General features: G+C 38.4%; 1 protein-coding gene across 1 annotated transcript in view; it reads right to left on the bottom strand.

Moving 5' to 3' along the window:
* LOC115525462 (beta-galactosidase-1-like protein 3) overlaps positions 1-19,006 on the bottom strand; it is a 66,925-nt gene that overhangs the window by 18,301 nt on the left and 29,618 nt on the right. Inside the window, exons 10-18 of the mRNA XM_030332664.1 lie at positions 6,509-6,593; positions 4,825-4,962; positions 4,136-4,216; positions 3,359-3,465; positions 2,363-2,503; positions 1,965-2,036; positions 1,260-1,338; positions 740-827; positions 341-452 (exon numbers count right to left, since the gene is read on the bottom strand). Of these exons, the coding sequence (XP_030188524.1) occupies positions 341-452; positions 740-827; positions 1,260-1,338; positions 1,965-2,036; positions 2,363-2,503; positions 3,359-3,465; positions 4,136-4,216; positions 4,825-4,962; positions 6,509-6,593 (903 nt within the window). The remainder of the gene's footprint in view (positions 1-340; positions 453-739; positions 828-1,259; positions 1,339-1,964; positions 2,037-2,362; positions 2,504-3,358; positions 3,466-4,135; positions 4,217-4,824; positions 4,963-6,508; positions 6,594-19,006) is intronic.

Below are 19,006 nucleotides of genomic sequence, written 5' to 3'. Positions count from 1 at the left end.
AAGGAGTGGCCCATTTTGGTCCAGTGACATGGGTAATGTTTAGTCCTGAGAAGTAGAAAGGAATTGGAATAGGGAATAGATTAGAAGGAGAAATTTCATCATTTTCATTCTATAGCTTCCTATTATTTTGAATTTTCCATTGTGTTCTGATTTATTATTTTTTTAATAATGATAAATTAGGAAGATTGAGAAATGTCAGAAGTCTTGTTCCAAATGAGAAAGAGAAAAACAAATAGAATAGGGAGGTATTCCTTCCAGGAACACTATAGCTTTGCTTCAAAACTCTTTTGAAAAGAATAGGTGGTTGGGACACCAGAAGAGATTAGTTCAGCTTACTTACAAGTAGTCTCAGGAAAGTGTCCTTGGGTGAAGAGCCAGCCTTCAAGGTACCAAGGTAGAAGGCAGGGCCTGAATAGTTTTTTCGGACAGGCTTCCAGGTGGCAGAGCGGAGCCTAGAGAAAGAGCAGAGACTTGAAGAAGACCCCCTCCTCTTTCTAGTGCCAACGTTTCCCCACTCAGAGCCCAGAATTCTGATATCAGGGAGATATATTAGAAGCATTAAATCAGGAGTCAGGAGACTAGTTCTGGGGTTCTAGTCCTGACCTTAAAGCACTCTATAATCAGGGGTAAATCATTTCACTTTTCTGAATCTTGGCTCGTCATCTACAAAGTGAAGAGTTTGACATCTGTAAGCCCCCTGATCCCTCCAAGTGTTTTTTGGGCATAAGTAGGAACATACCTTTCAAAGAAGCTCATGGTCATCTCCAGAGAGTAGATAATAAAACCGTTCAAGGGAATGTTATCAATAGTGACAGATCCAGTTAATCCTGCAAGTGGGGGTAGGAAAGAATGTGGACAGGGACTAGACATTCTTCAGTGTCTGGAAAAGAAATGCAGACTGTATATGCCTGTGACAATGGCTCAGACAGGAGGGCAAACACTTGTCTGGCCTGCTATAACTGAAAGTTTCTTGTATGTTTCCATATTACCAAGAAAACGTCCCACTTAGTATCAGAACTTTCTCTGAAATTCCCAATGGGAGACTGGGCCTTGCTCCACAATAGGCCAAGACCCAACCTAACTGCTGTGCTTTCCTACCAGGAGAAGGCAGGACCAGGGAGAGGGAAGGAATTTGAGTCCTTGGTTCTGGGACCTAGGTATCCCACTGCTCAAGGGTTTCATTTTTTCCTCCCAAGTGCAATACTGCTTCAGTATAGGATCCAATTAACCATAAAGAGAGATTACAGCCTGTTTCCCACCTTTCCGCTGATCTTGAATTTTCCATGAAAAATTGACTCGTCCTTGATTCTCCACCAGGATTCTTAGAAGTTGACATTCCTAAGAAGAAGCAGAGGGACAGGGAGAGAGAAAGGAGAGGGTGAGGAGGCGGAGGGAAAAGGAGGAGGAGAAAGAGGAAGAGGAGGAGGAGAAGTAGTTGTTGACATTCCTGCTTGGGATAGACCAGTTCACAGAGACTACATGGCTACGTAGAGTTTTTACTCTAGAACCCATTCTATTCTCTGAGTCCCAGATGGAAGTACAAGTAAATGGGAGAAAATGGGCTCTACTCTAGAGCCCAACAATCCTCCTCTCTCATGAGGACTCTTTGTGTTCCTGTTCCAAACTCAATCTTCCGTTTTCCCTGCTGACTTGCCTTGGGAAAGAATTTGCCTTGACTCAACTGTGTGCCTTTGATCAGAGACCTAACCAGGGGCAGATGATTGACTCAGAGCCTAATGGGGAAGTTCCATTCACACTGAAGCGTGTATGCTGCAGCTCTGCTAAACTTGGACCTAGGAGATGCATTTATGCTTATAGCCCTAAATACTTGCTGCTGGAAACCCAAATGAGGAACAATACCAAAGGGCAGTGGCATAAGAAGGAGGTAGTCTATCTCAGGACCAGGCTATGACTACATTTGAGTCAGAGGTCTAAGGAAGCACCCAGACTCTTGAATCACATACCCTGATTTTAGGAATGTTCAACTTCTTAATACCATCACCCAGAAGTCCTATATTTTTCTCATTCAAAAACACCTGCAAAAGAAGAGCTAGCATCAGACTGGTAGGTGTACCTGAAGAAAGGAAAAGAGAGGCTCTGGTTTAGGGAACAGATCATTATGAAGTAAGGGACTGGCTTTGGTGATCACAGATGGATAGAAGCTGACCAGGAGGCTTTCATACACTTAATTTGTGATAAAGCAGAAAGCAAGTTTCTTTGGTTTGACTTTATATTCCCAATGCCTCACAGATAGTAGGTGCTTGAAAATATTATCTAACAGTAAAGTGACCATTGACAATCCTTCCCAATAAGTCAGGCTAAATGTTCTGCTTACCTCCATAGACAGCCTGCTGACCCCTACCTGTGCTGTATCTTGAACATTAGCATGGAGAGAACCTCCACAGCAGATAAAAGTCTCATAAAGCACTAATCCATAGGACTGGCCATTCCCATTGTTTATAGGGAGGCTCTCCATGTTGACTGGTGTATGAGATATAACAGGCTGTGAGAGAAACATTGCAGAAACAGGAACCAGGATGATGAGAAGTTGGGATCCTTCTTCCACAGGCTCTTGTCATTTTTTGTTGTACCTCTTAATTGTCCCCAACAGATATTTGGATGAGAAATACTAAAACCAATGCAATGTGATAATGCTCTTTTGCATCATCTCCACATCTTCACTGTCTGAAAAACTCAAGGGATGGTGGGAGCATGGTAGAGGGAAAAATTACTGCAATCATGCAATTAATGGAGTGAATAAGTTGTATTTCAACATAAACTAAGTTAAGTAAAGAATTATGCACTAAAGCAAACATTTAGTTAGCATCTACAATGTGCCGATCATGACTTTTTATCTAAAACAGTGATAGCAGAGGTGAAACTAATATGAATTCAAGAGTTAAAATTTTTCAAATAATTTTAACCTTTTCTTCAAAATAGTCCAAGTAATATAATTTTAAAGGGAGAGTATGAACCCATAAAAGTTCAGTGATTTGGCCTATTTGATTGTAGAGTCAAACTCGGTGTCATGGGTTCCTGGCTCTTATTCTTTCCCATAGGGATCATGTAGTCCCACACAAGAGCATCTATCAGATGGGTTCATCTGAGCTGGCAAAGAGAATCCTCCAATATCTTGCCTCTCCCCCACCCTCATTCATTCTTCAGGTTGAAGCCTCTTCACAGTCTACCCAGAAAGTTTGTGGTTCTTACCCCATAATTCTAAATATGGGCATCCAAAGGATTTATTTTCACCCTTCCCAATAAAAAGTTCTTAAAGGATTCTCTACTCTGTGGCCTAAGGCCTTGTCCCCATGCCTCCAATGGTCACCCCTCCATTCCAGTGCCAGGCAGTACTCACCTTATTTAAGTACTGTAGAACATCCCACAGTGGCAAATAAAGGGATGGTTTCACAGCGGGATACTCAGCCTTGGGAGAGAGCTTGGGTAAAGGGGGCAGATGCACTGCTGAAATGAAAATGAGTCATGGGGCAAGAAGTGCCTGAAATAACTACTGCCTTCTCCAAACTTCCTCAGCCCTACCCAAGAACTCTTGTACCCCAGAGCCAACAAGAGAAATGGGTCCTATCCTAGCATATGTGATACTTCTCCAAGAGTGATGAGAAACTGTAAATAACAGTTGGAACTATTTTGTATGCACAGATAGCTGATAGACACACACCTCTACAGGGTAATGTTGGTCATATAGACTAAGGGCTCTCAGGGAACAAGAACTGTACCTTATGCCTTCTGGCAATGCCAGTGCTCACTTACTTTCTAGAACATAGTAGATGATTGACTTTATTTAAACAAGTAAAATGAAGTAAGATAGCTTTTGCTATTGTATGTGAGGGTACTATGTCATCATATTAAGAGCTCTACAAATAGTAACTTAATTTTCACAGTCACTATAGGAGTCAAATATCATTGTCTTTATGTTTCAATGAGGAAACAGGTTTATGGGCTTAAAATACTCATGCAAAGCCACTTATCTTTTAAGTGGGAAAACCGGGATTTGAACTTAAGTTTGCCATAGGTCTTAAGTCTCCAAGTTTCTGCCCATGAGGGAACCTTCCCTTGCCTTACCCTTCCACTTCATCAGGAGAACCTCCCTCAAGTTAAAAATGTTGCTGAGTACCTACAACAGATCCAAAGAGTTTTCGAAGCTTGAAATATTTTTGTGTGTAATCCCCAGCCTCTGTCAGCACAGCATCATAGTCTGCAAGACACCAGGATATTGTCATTGGCAGGAAACCCTCCATAATAGACCCTGTTTCAGCACTTCTGTCATGAGACAGGTCAGGACTACCAGAGGGAGACAGAAGATACATCTTCTCCACCCCCTGGACCAGTCCATCCCAGGCTGGGGCGGGGTGGGAGGGTGCAAGTAATGCCACTTTGGGAGCATTCCACACAACACTTCCTGAGGATCTGAGGCTGCCAAGACACTGGACTCATCTTTCTGTTTTACTTTCTAATGGACACTCCCTTCTTCCCTCAATCTGGATTGCCTTGGTGTGTCTATCAGTGCCCACACAGCAGTCACTATTTGTATTCTGTGTGTTTTAGAAGGTTCAAGTCAAGGGATCAGTATATATGATGAGTGAAACAGGGCTCTAGGTCTGAGGCACCGCATCTATTCAATTACAGCCTGTTGGGGGCATTATGAACATCACAAAAGAAAGGAAATTAGACAGGAAAATCCTCAATGCTCAGCATAAATTATAGGTCAAGAATTCATTGATGCTCAGGGCATGCTTTTGGAACCTCCTCTGTAGAGCTCCAGTACCACTATGCCAAGAGGTGACCATACCAGTAAGCACTTGCCATAACTAGTGACAACACCTCTGTGTTTCCCAAAATATGTGGCCCCATTCATGAAACCAAAGTTGGTTCCACCATGGAACATATATACATTGAAGGAGATTTCAGATGTGATAAATTTGGACACAGTATCCTCAACATCTGTAAAGGAGGAAGATAAGAACACAGAGAAAATTAAAAATTAAGACAGAAGTCTCTGATAAAATCTTATCATTCTCAAACCCCTCCCCCACATAATCAACTTAATTATTTTGTTCTCCAACCTCCACTAAGGTTCTAACCAGAAAATAGGTGGAATTGACCACAACTATTCCAGGAAACCAAGTCTTATCAATACCAAAAGACTTTTAAAAAATTATTTTTCTCAGAGTGTGGACATAATTTGGCTGTATATTATATATATTTAATAATGGCCCAAGAACCTTTATGTCACTTAAGTATCTAATGTTCATTAAATTTTTTGAAATTGTACAAATAAATTAACCTCATTACTCCATTCCAGGATTACTATCTCTTGAGACACTCATTTAAAACCACTGCAATAGTCCACAAGTGGCTATTCCCAATATTTAGCCACAGAAACTCTTATTTTGTCACCATGATTTAAAAGGTATGATCATCTTTCTACTGGCCATGATGGGGAACATGTGGAATTCAATCCTGGCTGTGCTTTTTAATATTTGCATGAATTGGACAGTCTATTTTTCTCTCAGAGCCTCCTTCTTTATCTCCTAAATGAAGGTCCTAATTCCTACTACCTCATAGTATTGATGACAGAATATACATAAGAAACATGGCATAGTGCCTGACATGAAAGTGATCAGAAAAATTTGGTGGTGGTGGTGGGTTTTTTTGTTTTGTTTTGGTTGTTTCGGTCCAAGTGGGCTTTCCTCAGTTACCTGGTATTTTTTATTGGTTTGCTTTACTTCTGGTACAAGTGAGCTTGTTTTCATATCAACAGCAAAATATCTTTAGTAGCAAAATACTTTTATTAAGTCAACAAGGCACTGTTCTGCCAGGCACTGTTCTGAGTGGTTTATCTAATTAAATCCTCACAACAAGCCTATGAGGTAGGTTACTTGATAATTCCTGTTTCAGGTGAGGGCACTGAGACTTAGCTTACAAGGAAAGCTGCCTTGGGTCATGCAGCTAGTTATGCAGACTAGCAGAGTTAAGACTGAAATCCTTATCTCTTTGGTTCCAGGATCCATGCTTTCAACTATCATCACATATTGTCTTCTGATAATTACTACCATGTAGTTGACAACACCATGGCAATGGCCTGTGCATTTACCAGAGAGGATTAAGACTTTTAGCAAATGCATCCCCTTCTTCAGAGATGTTATCTTTCCAAGACCCTTTCCATGACCACCTCGCCTTATGTCTGCAGGCCTGTCCCTGTCTTTTCTATCACTGCACCTGTTTGTTTGCTTCAAAGCACTTTTCATATATGGAACTCTTGATCATTTCTTGTCAATTATACTAAACTCTTAAGTATCTTTCATCTCTACCCTGAGGATAGGAACCAGGTCATCAATGCACCCTCAAGCTTACCCAAATCCCTGTACCTAATAGGTATTGAATAATATTTGTGGTTGAATGAGCTAATTAATTAACAAAGAAATGTGTGAATGATCCATGACTCAGGGACACCTCTACTTGGGGTCAAACACTGCAAAACACTTACCTTCAGCATTTTTAATCATATGTTTACCTCCCCATGTGTCAAACCAGCCAACCCAGAATTCCATGACCATAATGGGCTTATTCCTCTAAAAACAAACAAAAGCAAATACCAAGCCTGAGAAGATGTAAAAAGAATATCAGAAAAATTGAATACAAGATAAAAACTTTAAATAAAAAGTTAAAAATGAGTTGGAGGTAAAATTGAGGAAATTTCCTATAAATAGTAAAAGTCAACAGGATATAAAATATGAGACAACTTAAATATCTTATAAGATCAATTTAGGATGCCCAACACCTTACTAATAAAAGTTATGAAAAGAGGACAAAGAACACAGAGGAAAGGAAATTACAAATAACTAACATGAAAACTTCCTTTAACTGAAGGATATGTATCTCTAGATTGAAAATGCCCCTCAAATGGTCAACACAATAAATGATAAAATTATTTCAAAGGTTTCTTTTGGTTCTCTGAGTATCCCTTTTTCTTAATATCTTACTCTTGTCTCATGTATAAATAATATTATCCGTATATTTATGAATATTAATAAGAATTTTTATATTATATTCTGTTTCCTGAATTAAATCCATATTACCTGGCTTCCATTTTCTTCCTTTTTGGTAGTTTAATTACTTTTTCATTGGAAACTTTTACTACACAAATGCCATTTGTATTAAAGAGGGAAGACTGATTTCTGGTATTAAAGTGGTACTGTGCTATTGGTGCATTTGATATTCTCCTCTTGGATATCCTCAAAACCAAAATGAAGAATGAGAAATGGAAACACAAACAACATCTTCCATGAACCTAGCAGACATCTGAAACTTCAAAATATAAATTAAAAAGAACGAGTGCCAAAGTACTGAAGTTCTATCACGTATTAAACAAATGAAGAAAGAAGATGCTTTTTGTTGATGATTTTAGGAAAGGGTGCCAGCACAAATTTCTCCCAAATATAAAGCATATCCTATAGTGAAATATCAAAAGTTTTTTATTTTTAATTACAAAATGGGGCACATGAGCTGGCAAAAGGAGTACACTCTGCATAACAAAATGTATCAGAAGCTTGAAAGAAAGCAATTATCGCAGAATCACAGATAAAAACTATTAGTGGAAAGAAGTCTGCTTGTGAGGCATCTGAGAGCAGATTTCAACTGCTTCCCTTGGTCAGCCAAAAATGGGAAAAAGGAGGTAGGTAAAGAAAAGAATTCATCCCTACATAAAACAATGTGTCATTAAGATTGTTAGCCTGAGATACAGTCATGTACTCTCATAGAACGTCACTTAAGTTTTTGAACCAATAAAAACTGATCTTAACTAAAGAGTAATAATAAAAAAGGAATAAGAACAGAATACATTTAATTACCATAAAAACAGGGAGAAAAAAAAAGGAAAGAAATTACAAAGGATAAACATCAAACATTTGCCATGGGACAGTCAAAATTGTGGCCCAAAAATATTGCTGTGAAGTTAAGAATCTCAATGAAACAGTTACCTCTATAAACTCAGGCATTAAACACAACTAAAAGTGCTCAAGGAAGACAGAATAAGAAAACATAAGAAGCTAAAATATTAACCTGGTGCCTTTAAATAGATGCAGAAAAAGCATTTGACAAAATACAGCATCCTTTCTTGATAAAAACCCTCAAGAAAGTAGGGATAGAAGGAACATAGCTTAACATCATAAAAGCCATATATGAGAGGCCCACAGCTAATATTATACTCAATGGGGAAAAACCGAGAGCTTTCCCCCTAAGGTCAGAAACACAACAGGGATATCTACTTTCGCCACTATTGTTCGACATAGTATTGGAAGTCCTAGCCTCAGCAATCAGACAACAAAAAGAAAAAAGGCATCCAAATCAGCAAGGAAGAAGTAAAACTCTTCGCAGATGACATGATACTCTATCTGGAATACCTGAAAGATTTCACCAAAAAATTGCTAGAGATGACACATGAATTCAGCAAAGTTGCAAGATATAAAACCAATGCACAGAAATTGCCTGCATTTCTATACACCACTAATGAAGCAGCAGCAAGAGATATCAAGGAATCAATCCCATTTACAATTGCACCAAAACCCATAAAATACCTAGGAATAAACCTAACCAAAAAGGTAAAATATCTGTATGCTGAAAACTATAGAAAGTTTATGGAAGAAATTGAAGAAGACTCAAAGAAATGGGCAAACATTCCATACTCATGGATTAGAAGAAAAAATATTGTTAAGATGTTGATACTACCCAAAACAATCTACACATTCAATGCAATCCGTATCAAAATAACACCAGCATTCTTCACAGACCTAGAACAAACAATCCTAAAATTTATATGGAACCACAAAAGACCCCTGAATAGCCAAAGTAATGTTGAAAAAGAAAACCAGAGACACCTGGGTAGTTAAATAAACACCATAATGTAATAACATAAATAAATAAAAGTTTAAAAATTTGTAAAATAAAAGAAAAAGAAAAAGAAAACCAAAGCTGGAGGCATCACAATTCCAGACTTTAAACTGTATTACAAAGCTGTAATCATTAAGACAGTATGGTACTGGCACAAAAAGAGACACATAGATCAATGGAATAGAATAGAGAACCCAGAAATGGACCCACAAATATATGGTCAACTAATATTTTACAAAGCAGGAAGGAGTATACAATGGAATAAAGACAGTATTTTCAGCAAATGGTTCTAGGAAAAAAGGACAGCGAAATGCAGAATGAATCTGGGCCACTTTCTTATACCATACACAAAATATTTCAAAATGAATTAAAGGCCTGAACGTGAGACAGGAAAATATCAAAATCCTACAGAAGACAAGCAGCAACTTCTTTGACCTTGGTCACAGCAACTTCTTACTTGATATGTCTCAGAAGACAAAGGAAATAAAAGCAAAAATGAACTATTTGGACTTCATCAAACTAAAAAGCTTCTGCACAGTGAAGGAAACATCAACAAAACTAAAAGGCAACCAACAAAATGGGAGAAGATATTTGCACATAAAATATCGAATAAAGGGTTAGTATCCAAAATCTATAAAGAACTTACCAAACTCAACACCCCAAAAAACAAATAATCCAGTGAAGAAATGGGTAGAAGACATGAATACAGACTTTTCCAAAGACATCCAGATGGCTAACAGACACATGAAAAGATGCTCAACATCATTCATCATCAGGAAAATACAAAAACCGCAATGAGATACCACATCACACCTGTCAGAATGGCTAAAATGAACAAGTCGGGAACTCGGGAAACAACAGATGTTGGCAAGGATGCAGAGAAAGGGGAACACTTTTGTATTGTTGGTGGGAATGCAAAGTGGTGCAGCCACTCTGGAAAACAGTATAGAAGTTCCTCAAAAAATTAAAAATAATTGTCCTACAACCCAGCAATTGCACTACTAGGTATTTAGTCAAATGGTACAAAAATGCTGATTTGAAGGGGCACATGCACTCCAGTGCTTATAGCTATGCTATCAACAATAGCCAAACTATGGAAAGAGCCCCAAATATCCATCAACTGATGAATGGATAATATACATATATATATAATACTATATATAATACTATATATATATAATACATATATTTATGTATTTCCATATATATATAATATATATACATATATATTATATATAGAATACTACTATAATACTACTATAATATTATTCTATATATAGAATTATATATATACATATATATGCATATATATGTATATATATAATACTACTCAGTGATGAAAAAGAATGAAATATTTTCATTTGCAACAATGTGAATGGAACTAGAAGGTATTATGCTAAGCAAAATAAGTTAGTTTGGAAAAGATTGATATCATATGATTTCACTCATATGTGGAATTTGAGAAACACAACAGATGAACATGGAGGAAGGGAAGGAAAAATAAGATAAAACAGATAGGAAAGCGAACCAGAAAAGAATCTTAAATATAGAGAAGAAACTGAGGGCTGCTGGAGGGGAGGTGGGCAGGGATATGTGTTAAGTGGGTGATGGGCATCAGGGAGGGCACTTTTTGGGATGAGCATGGGTGTCATGTGTAAGAGGTGAATCGCTGGTTTCTACTCCTGAAGCCTGGACTACACTTTATGTTAACTAATTTGAATTTACGTTTAAATAAATAAATTTAATAAATAAATTTAAATTTAATAAATTTAACTTTCAATTAATAAATTTAAATAAATAATAAATAAATTTAAATAAATAAAATATAATCTGGTGGAGTAAAAAAACAAAAATATAGGTAAAATAAAAAATATTAAGTCAAAGCCAAAAGCAGCTAAAAAGAAAATAAAAGTAGTGAAAAGTAAAAAAAAAAAAAAAAAAGTAAATGGAAATGAACATAAAGTAGAAAGGATTCTAGAGAAATGGATGAGAGACATGTGGAAGACAGAAGAATTTTGCACTATACACAACTTGTGTCCCTGAACTGAAAAACCGAATAATAAACTAAGAAACATACTAAAAGATATAACAGAAGAATTTCAATCTCCAGTAATGATGATCTATGTTATTTGGACTCACCTTCTCACTGAGGACAAAATGATGTTGGATAAAACAGATGATCTTTGGGTGCCTGGGTGACTTAGTCAGTTAAGCAACCCACCAACTCTTGATTTCTGCTCAGGTCCTGATATCATGGTTCCTGAGATCAAGCCGCCTGACAGCGGGGATCCTGCTTGGGTTTCTCTCTCTCTCTCTCTCTCTCTCTCTCTCTCTCTGGCCCTTCCCCCCTCTCAAAATAAATAAACTTAAACAAAGTACAGATTATCTTAGATACAGCTGAAAAGAGAATCAGTACACATTAGAATGTGAAGATAGATCAGAAGAAAGTATCCATAGGCAACATAAGAAGAAAAAATACACAAACTAATATATATACAGAGAACACATGAGAAGGTGTAACCTAATTGTAGTTGGAATCCCAGAATGAACAGAGTGAGACAACAAGGCAGGAGCAATATTAAAGCGATACTAGTGGAGAATATATATGTCCAAGAAGTTCCAAACTGGAAAAATAATAAATAAATATATTCAGTCCATAAAGTAAGTTTAAGTGAAAAAATACCAAAGACAAAAAAAAAAAAAATCTTAATAGCAGACAACAGAGGAAAGATTACCTTCAGAGGATTAAGCCTGACAGAGGACTTCTCAAATGCAACCATAAACGTAGCAGACTATGTCCTGAAAGAAAGCAACTACCAAATGAGAATTGTAGAGTCAATGAAAGTCTGAGGTGCTAAAAAAACAAAACAAAATGAAACAAAAACAAAAACAACAGTTTGCCATAGGCAGATATCACTAAAGAAATTTGTAAAGGATATACTTCAAACAGAAAAAAAGTAACCTAAATGGAATATCTGGGATATAAAACATAAATAGCAAAATATGATACAAATGAATATTGATTGCATACAAAATATATAATAATACTTTTTAGTTATCAAAAAATATAAGTCAAATACAAGATTAAAACATAACATGTGGGGTAACCTGAGTAGCTTAGTTGGTTTAACATCTGACTTTGGTTCAGGTCATGATCTCATGGTTTGTGAGTTTAAGCACTGTGTCGGGTTCTGCACTGACAGTGCAGAGCCTGCTTGGCATTCTCTCTCTCTCACTTTCTCTCTGCCCCTCTCCTGCTCATGCTCTCTATCTCTCTCTCTATCTCAAAATAAATAAAAACAAAAAATGAAATAAAATAAAATAGAATGTCTGTCTGAGGAAGTAAACTCAGTCAAAGTGTTCTAAGACACTTTTACATTCTAGGTAGAGAACAAAGATATTGCTTAATTTTAGATTGTGGCAGGTTACATACTTACATTAAATTTTCAAGAATAGCTTTTAAAACATAAAATTATAGCTGATAATTCCCATTTTGGTACAGGGAAAAACAGGAATATGATTTTCAAAAATAGTCAAATCTATTTTTAAAAGCCAAGATTTTAACGAAAAAGATGAAAAAGGACAAAAACAAGTCACAAAGTAAGATGGTAAATGAAAACTCAATATATATCAATAATTATATTAAACATAAATGATTAAGAGCTCCAAATAAAATATTAATTGTGTCAGACTGAGATAAAAAATATTCAAGTAATCTCTGCTTACAGGAGACATGTTTTAAAAAGTTATAGTAAAATTAAAAGTAAAATGACAAAACAAAAATGATACACTATATATTAAACAAAGAAACCTGGTATGGCAATATCAATAACAATTGAAACTTACCTTAAGATAAAAAGTAGTCCTACACAAGATAAAAAGAAATAGAGTCTGACATCAAAAACACAAAACGTAGGGGAGGGTAATAAAAATGTAGTTTTAGGATGCGTTCAAACTTAAGTTGTTACCAACTTAAAAGACTGTTATAAATATAAGTTGTTCTATGTAAGCCTTGTGGTAATCAAAAAGCAAAAACCTATGGTGAGCACATGAAAGATAAAGAGAAAGGAATCTGAGCGTAGCATTAGAGAAAATAATCAAATCACAAAAGAAGGGAACAAGAAAAGAAGAAAGAAACAAAGGAATTATAAAACAGCCAAAAACAATGAAAAAATGGCAATAAGTGCATAACAATCAATAATTACTTTTAAAGTAAATTGATTAAATTCTCCAATCAAAAATCATAGAATAGAGGGAGTGAAGGGAAGATGGCAGCGTAGGAGGACGCTGGGCTCACCGCGCGTCCTGCTGATCACTTAGATTCCACCTACACCTGCCTAAATAACCCAGAAAACCGCCAGAGGATTAGCAGAACGGAGTCTCCGGAGCCAAGCGCAGACGAGAGGCCCATGGAAGAGGGTAGGAAGGGCGGCGAGGCGGTGCGCACTCCACGGACTGGAGGGAGGGAGCCGGGGCGGAGGGGCGGCTCGCCGGCCAAGCAGAGCCCCCGAGTCCGGCTTGCAAAAGCGGAGGGGCCTGATGGACTGTGTTCCAACAGCAAGCGCGACTTAGCGTCTGGGAGGTCATAAGTTAACAGCTCTGCTCTGAAAGCAGGAAGGCTGGAGGACAAAGGGAGGGAGAGCTGCGGAGCCCCCGGACGACAGACCTCAGTTTGGTGGGGAACAAAGGCGCTCACCAGCGCCATCTCCCTGGCCCATCCCCCAGCCAAAATCCCAAAGGGAACCTGTTCCTGCCAGGGAAATTGCTGCTCCGCGCAAACACCCAACTCTGTGCTTCTGTGGAGCCAAACCTCCAGCAGCGGATCTGACTCCCTCCCGCTGCCACAGGGCCCCTCCTGAAGTGGATCACCTAAGGAGAAGCGAGCTAAGCCTGCCCCCCCTGCCGCCGTGCACCTTGCCTACCCACCCCAGCTAATACGCCAGATCCCCAGCACCACAAGCCTGGCAGTGTGCAAGTAGCCCAGACAGGCCACGCCACCCCACAGTGAATCCTGCCCCTAGGAGAGGGGAAGAGAAGGCACACACCAGTCTGACTGTGGCCCCAGTGGTGGGCTGGGGGCAGACATCAGGACTGACTGCGGCCCCGCCCACCAACTCCAGTTATACACCACAGCACAGGGGAAGTGCCCTGCAGGTCCTCACCACACCAGGGACTATCCAAAATGACCAAGTGGAAGAACTCCCCTCAGAAGAATCTCCAGGAAATAACAACAGCTAATGAGCTGATCAAAAAGGATTTAAATAATATAACAGAAAGTGAATTTAGAATAATAGTCATAAAATTAATCGCTGGGCTGGAAAACAGTATACAGGACAGCAGAGAATCTCTTGCAACAGAGATCAAGGGACTAAGGAACAGTCACGAGGAGCTGAAAAACGCTTTAAAGGAAATGCAAAACAAAATGCAAACCACCACGGCTCGGATGGAAGAGGCAGAGGAGAGAATAGGTGAACTAGAAGATAAAGTTATGGAAAAAGAGGAAGCTGAGAAAAAGAGAGATAAAAAAATCCAGGAGTATGAGGGGAAAATTAGAGAACTAAGTGATACACTAAAAAGAAATAATATACGCATAATTGGTATCCCAGAGGAGGAAGAGAGAGGGAAAGGTGCTGAAGGGGTCCTTGAAGAAATAATAGCTGAGAACTTCCCTGAACTGGGGAAGGAAAAAGGCATTGAAATCCAAGAGGCACAGAGAACTCCCTTCAGACGTAACTTGAATCGATCTTCTGCACGACATATCATAGTGAAACTGGCAAAATACAAGGATAAAGAGAAAATTCTGAAAGCAGCAAGGGGTAAACGTGCCCTCACATATAAAGGGAGACCTATAAGACTCGTGACTGATCTCTCTTTTGAAACTTGGCAGGCCAGAAAGAATTGGCACGAGATTTTCAGGGTGCTAGACAGCAAAAATATGCAGCCGAGAATCCTTTATCCAGCAAGTCTGTCATTTAGAATAGAAGGAGAGATAAAGGTCTTCCCAAACAAACAAAAACTGAAGGAATTTGTCACCACTAAACCAGCCCTACAAGAGATCCTAAGGGGGACCCTGTGAGACAAAGTACCAGAGACATCACTACAAGCATAAAACATACAGACATCACAATGACTCTAAACCCGTATCTTTCTATAATAACACTGAATGTAAATAGATTAAATGCGCCAACCAAAAGACATAGGGTATCAGAATGGATAAAAAAACAAGACCCATCTATTTGCTGTCTACAAGAGACTCATTTTAGACCTGAGGACACCTTTAGATTCAGAGTGAGGGGATGGAGAACTATTTATCATGCTACTGGAAGCCAAAAGAAAGCTGGAGTAGCCATACTTATATCAGACAAACTAGACTTTAAATTAAAGGCTGCAACAAGAGATGAAGAAGGACATTATATAATAGTTACAGGGTCTATCCATCAGGAAGAGCTAACAATTATAAATGTCTATGCGCCGAATACGGGAGCCCCCAAATATATAAAACAATTACTCATAAACAGAAGCAACCTTATTGATAAGAATGTGGTAATTGCAGGGGACTTTAACACCCCACTTACAGAAATGGATAGATCATCTAGACACACGGTCAATAAAGAAACAAGGGCCCTGAATGAGACATTGGATCAGATGGACTTGACAGATATATTTGGAACTCTACATCCCAAAGCAACAGAATATACTTTCTTCTCGAGTGCACATGGAACATTCTCCAAGATAGATCATATACTGGGTCACAAAACAGCCCTTCATAAATTTACAAGAATTGAAATTATACCATGCATACTTTCAGACCACAATGCTATGAAGCTTGAAATCAACCACAGGAAAAAGTCTGGAAAACCTCCAAAAGCATGGAGGTTAAAGAACACCCTACTAACGAATGAGTGGGTCAACCAGGCAATTAGAGAAGAAATCAAAAAATATATGGAAACAAACGAAAATGAAAATACAACAATCCAAACGCTTTGGGACGCAGCGAAGGCAGTCCTGAGAGGAAAATACATTGCAATCCAGGCCTATCTCAAGAAACAAGAAAAATCCCAAATACAAAATCTAACAGCACACCTAAAGGAACTAGAAGCAGAAGAGCAAAGGCAGCCTAAACCCAGTAGAAGAAGAGAAATAATAAAGATCAGAGCAGAAATAAACAATATAGAATCTAAAAAAACTGTAGAGCAGATCAACGAAACCAAGAGTTGGTTTTTTGAAAAAATAAACAAAATTGACAAACCTCTAGCCAGGCTTCTCAAAAAGAAAAGGGAGAGGACCCAAATAGATAAAATCATGAATGAAAATGGAATTATTACAACCAATCCCTCAGAGATACAAGCAATTATCAGGGAATACTATGAAAAATTATATGCCAACAAATTGGACAACCTGGAAGAAATGGACAAATTCCTGAACACCCACACTCTTCCAAAACTCGATCAGGAGGAAATAGAAAGCTTGAACAGACCCATAACCAGCGAAGAAATTGAATCGGTTATCAAAAATCTCCCAACAAATAAGAGTCCAGGACCAGATGGCTTCCCAGGGGAGTTCTACCAGACGTTTAAAGCAGAGATAACACCTATCCTTCTCAAGCTATTCCAAAAAATAGAAAGGGAAGGAAAACTTCCAGACTCATTCTATGAAGCCAGTATTACTTTGATTCCTAAACCAGAGAGAGACCCAGCAAAAAAAAAAGAGAACTACAGGCCAATATCCCTGATGAATATGGATGCCAAAATGCTCAATAAGATACTAGCAAATCGAATTCAACAGCATATAAAAAGAATTATTCACCATGATCAAGTGGGATTCATTCCTGGGATGCAGGGCTGGTTCAACATTCGCAAATCAATCAACGTGATACATTACATTAACAAAAAAAAAGAGAAGAACCATATGATCCTGTCAATCGATGCAGAAAAGGACTTTGACAAAATTCAGCAACGTTTCTTAATAAAAACCCTTGAGAAAGTCGGGATAGAAGGAACATACTTAAAGATCATAAAAGCCATTTATGAAAAGCCCACAGCTAACATCATCCTCAACGGGGAAAAACTGAGAGCTTTTTCCCTGAGATCAGGAACACGACAGGGATGCCCACTCTCACTGCTGTTGTTTAACATAGTGCTGGAAGTTCTAGCATCAGCAATCAGACAACAAAAGGAAATCAAAAGCATCAAAATTGGCAAAGATGAAGTCAAGCTTTCGCTTTTTGCAGATGACATGATATTATACATGGAAAATCCGATAGACTCCACCAAAAGTCTGCTAGAACTGATACATGAATTCAGCAAAGTTGCAGGATACAAAATCAATGTACAGAAATCAGTTGCATTCTTATACACTAACAATGAAGCAACAGAAAGACAAATAAAGAAACTGATCCCATTCACAATTGCACCAAGAAGCATAAAATACCTAGGAATAAATCTAACCAAAGATGTAAAGGATTTGTATGCTGAAAACTATAGAAAACTTATGAAGGTAATTGAAGAAGATTTAAAGAAATGGAAAGACATTCCATGCTCATGGATTGGAAGAATAAATATTGTCAAAATGTCAATACTACCCAAAGCTATCTACACATTCAATGCAATCCCAATCAAAATTGCACCAGCATTCTTCTCGAAACTAGAACAAGCAATCCTAAAATTCATATGGAACCACAAAAGGCCCCGAATAGCCAAAGGAATTTTGAAGAAGAAGACCAAAACAGGAGGCATCACAATCCCAGACATTAGCCTCTACTACAAAGCTGTAATCATCAAGACAGCATGGTATTGGCACAAAAACAGACACATAGACCAATGGAATAGAATAGAAACCCCAGAACTAGACCCACAAACGTATGGCCAACTCATCTTTGACAAAGCAGGAGAGAACATCCAATGGAAAAAAGACAGCCTCTTTAACAAATGGTGCTGGGAGAACTGGACAGCAACATGCAGAAGGTTGAAACTAGACCACTTTCTCACACCATTTACAAAAATAAACTCAAAATGGATAAAGGACCTAAATGTGAGACAGGAAACCATCAAAACCTTAGAGGAGAAAGCAGGAAAAGACCTCTCTGACCTCAGCCGTAGCAATCTCTTACTCGACACATCCCCAAAGGCAAGGGAAGTAAAAGCAAAAGTGAATTACTGGGACCTTATGAAGATAAAAAGCTTCTGCACAGCAAAGGAAACAACCAACAAAACTAAAAGGCAACCAACGGAATGGGAAAAGATATTTGCAAATGACATATCGGACAAAGGGCTAGTATCTAAAATCTATAAAGAGCTCACTGAACTCCACACCCGAAAAACAAATAACCCAGTGAAGAAATGGGCAGAAAACATGAATAGACACTTCTGTAAAGAAGACATCCAGATGGCCAACAGGCACATGAAAAGATGTTCAGCGTCGCTCCTTATCAGGGAAATACAAATCAAAACCACACTCAGGTATCACCTCACGCCAGTCAGAGTGGCCAAAATGAACAAATCAGGAGACTATAGATGCTGGAGAGGATGTGGAGAAACGGGAACCCTCTTGCACTGTTGGTGGGAATGCAAATTGGTGCAGCCACTCTGGAAACCAGTGTGGAGGTTCCTCAGAAAATTAAAAATAGACCTACCCTATGACCCAGCAATAGCACTGCTAGGAATTTATCCAAGGGATACAGGAGTCCTGATGCATAGGGGCACTTGTACCCCAATGTTCATAGCAGCACTGTCAACAATAGCCAAATTATGGAAAGAGCCTAAATGTCCATCAACTGATGAATGGATAAAGAAATTGTGGTTTATATACACAATGGAATATTGCTTGGCAATGAGAAAAAATGAAATATGGCCTTTTGTAGCAACGTGGATGGAACTGGAGAGTGTTATGCTAAGTGAAATAAGCCATACAGAGAAAGACAGATACCATATGGTTTCACTCTTATGTGGATCCTGAGAAACTTAACAGGAACCCATGGGGGAGGGGAAGGAAAAAAAAAAAAAAAGAGGTTAGAGTGGGAGAGAGCCAAAGCATAAGAGACTGTTAAGAACTGAGAACAAACTGAGGGTTGATGGGGGGTGGGAGGGAGGGGAGGGTG

This window comes from Lynx canadensis, chromosome D1, assembly GCF_007474595.2.
Source record: "Lynx canadensis isolate LIC74 chromosome D1, mLynCan4.pri.v2, whole genome shotgun sequence".
NCBI classification, from domain to species: domain Eukaryota; kingdom Metazoa; phylum Chordata; class Mammalia; order Carnivora; family Felidae; genus Lynx; species Lynx canadensis.
Note: the sequence above shows the minus strand (reverse complement) of the source record. Positions and strands in the feature narration are given on the sequence as shown.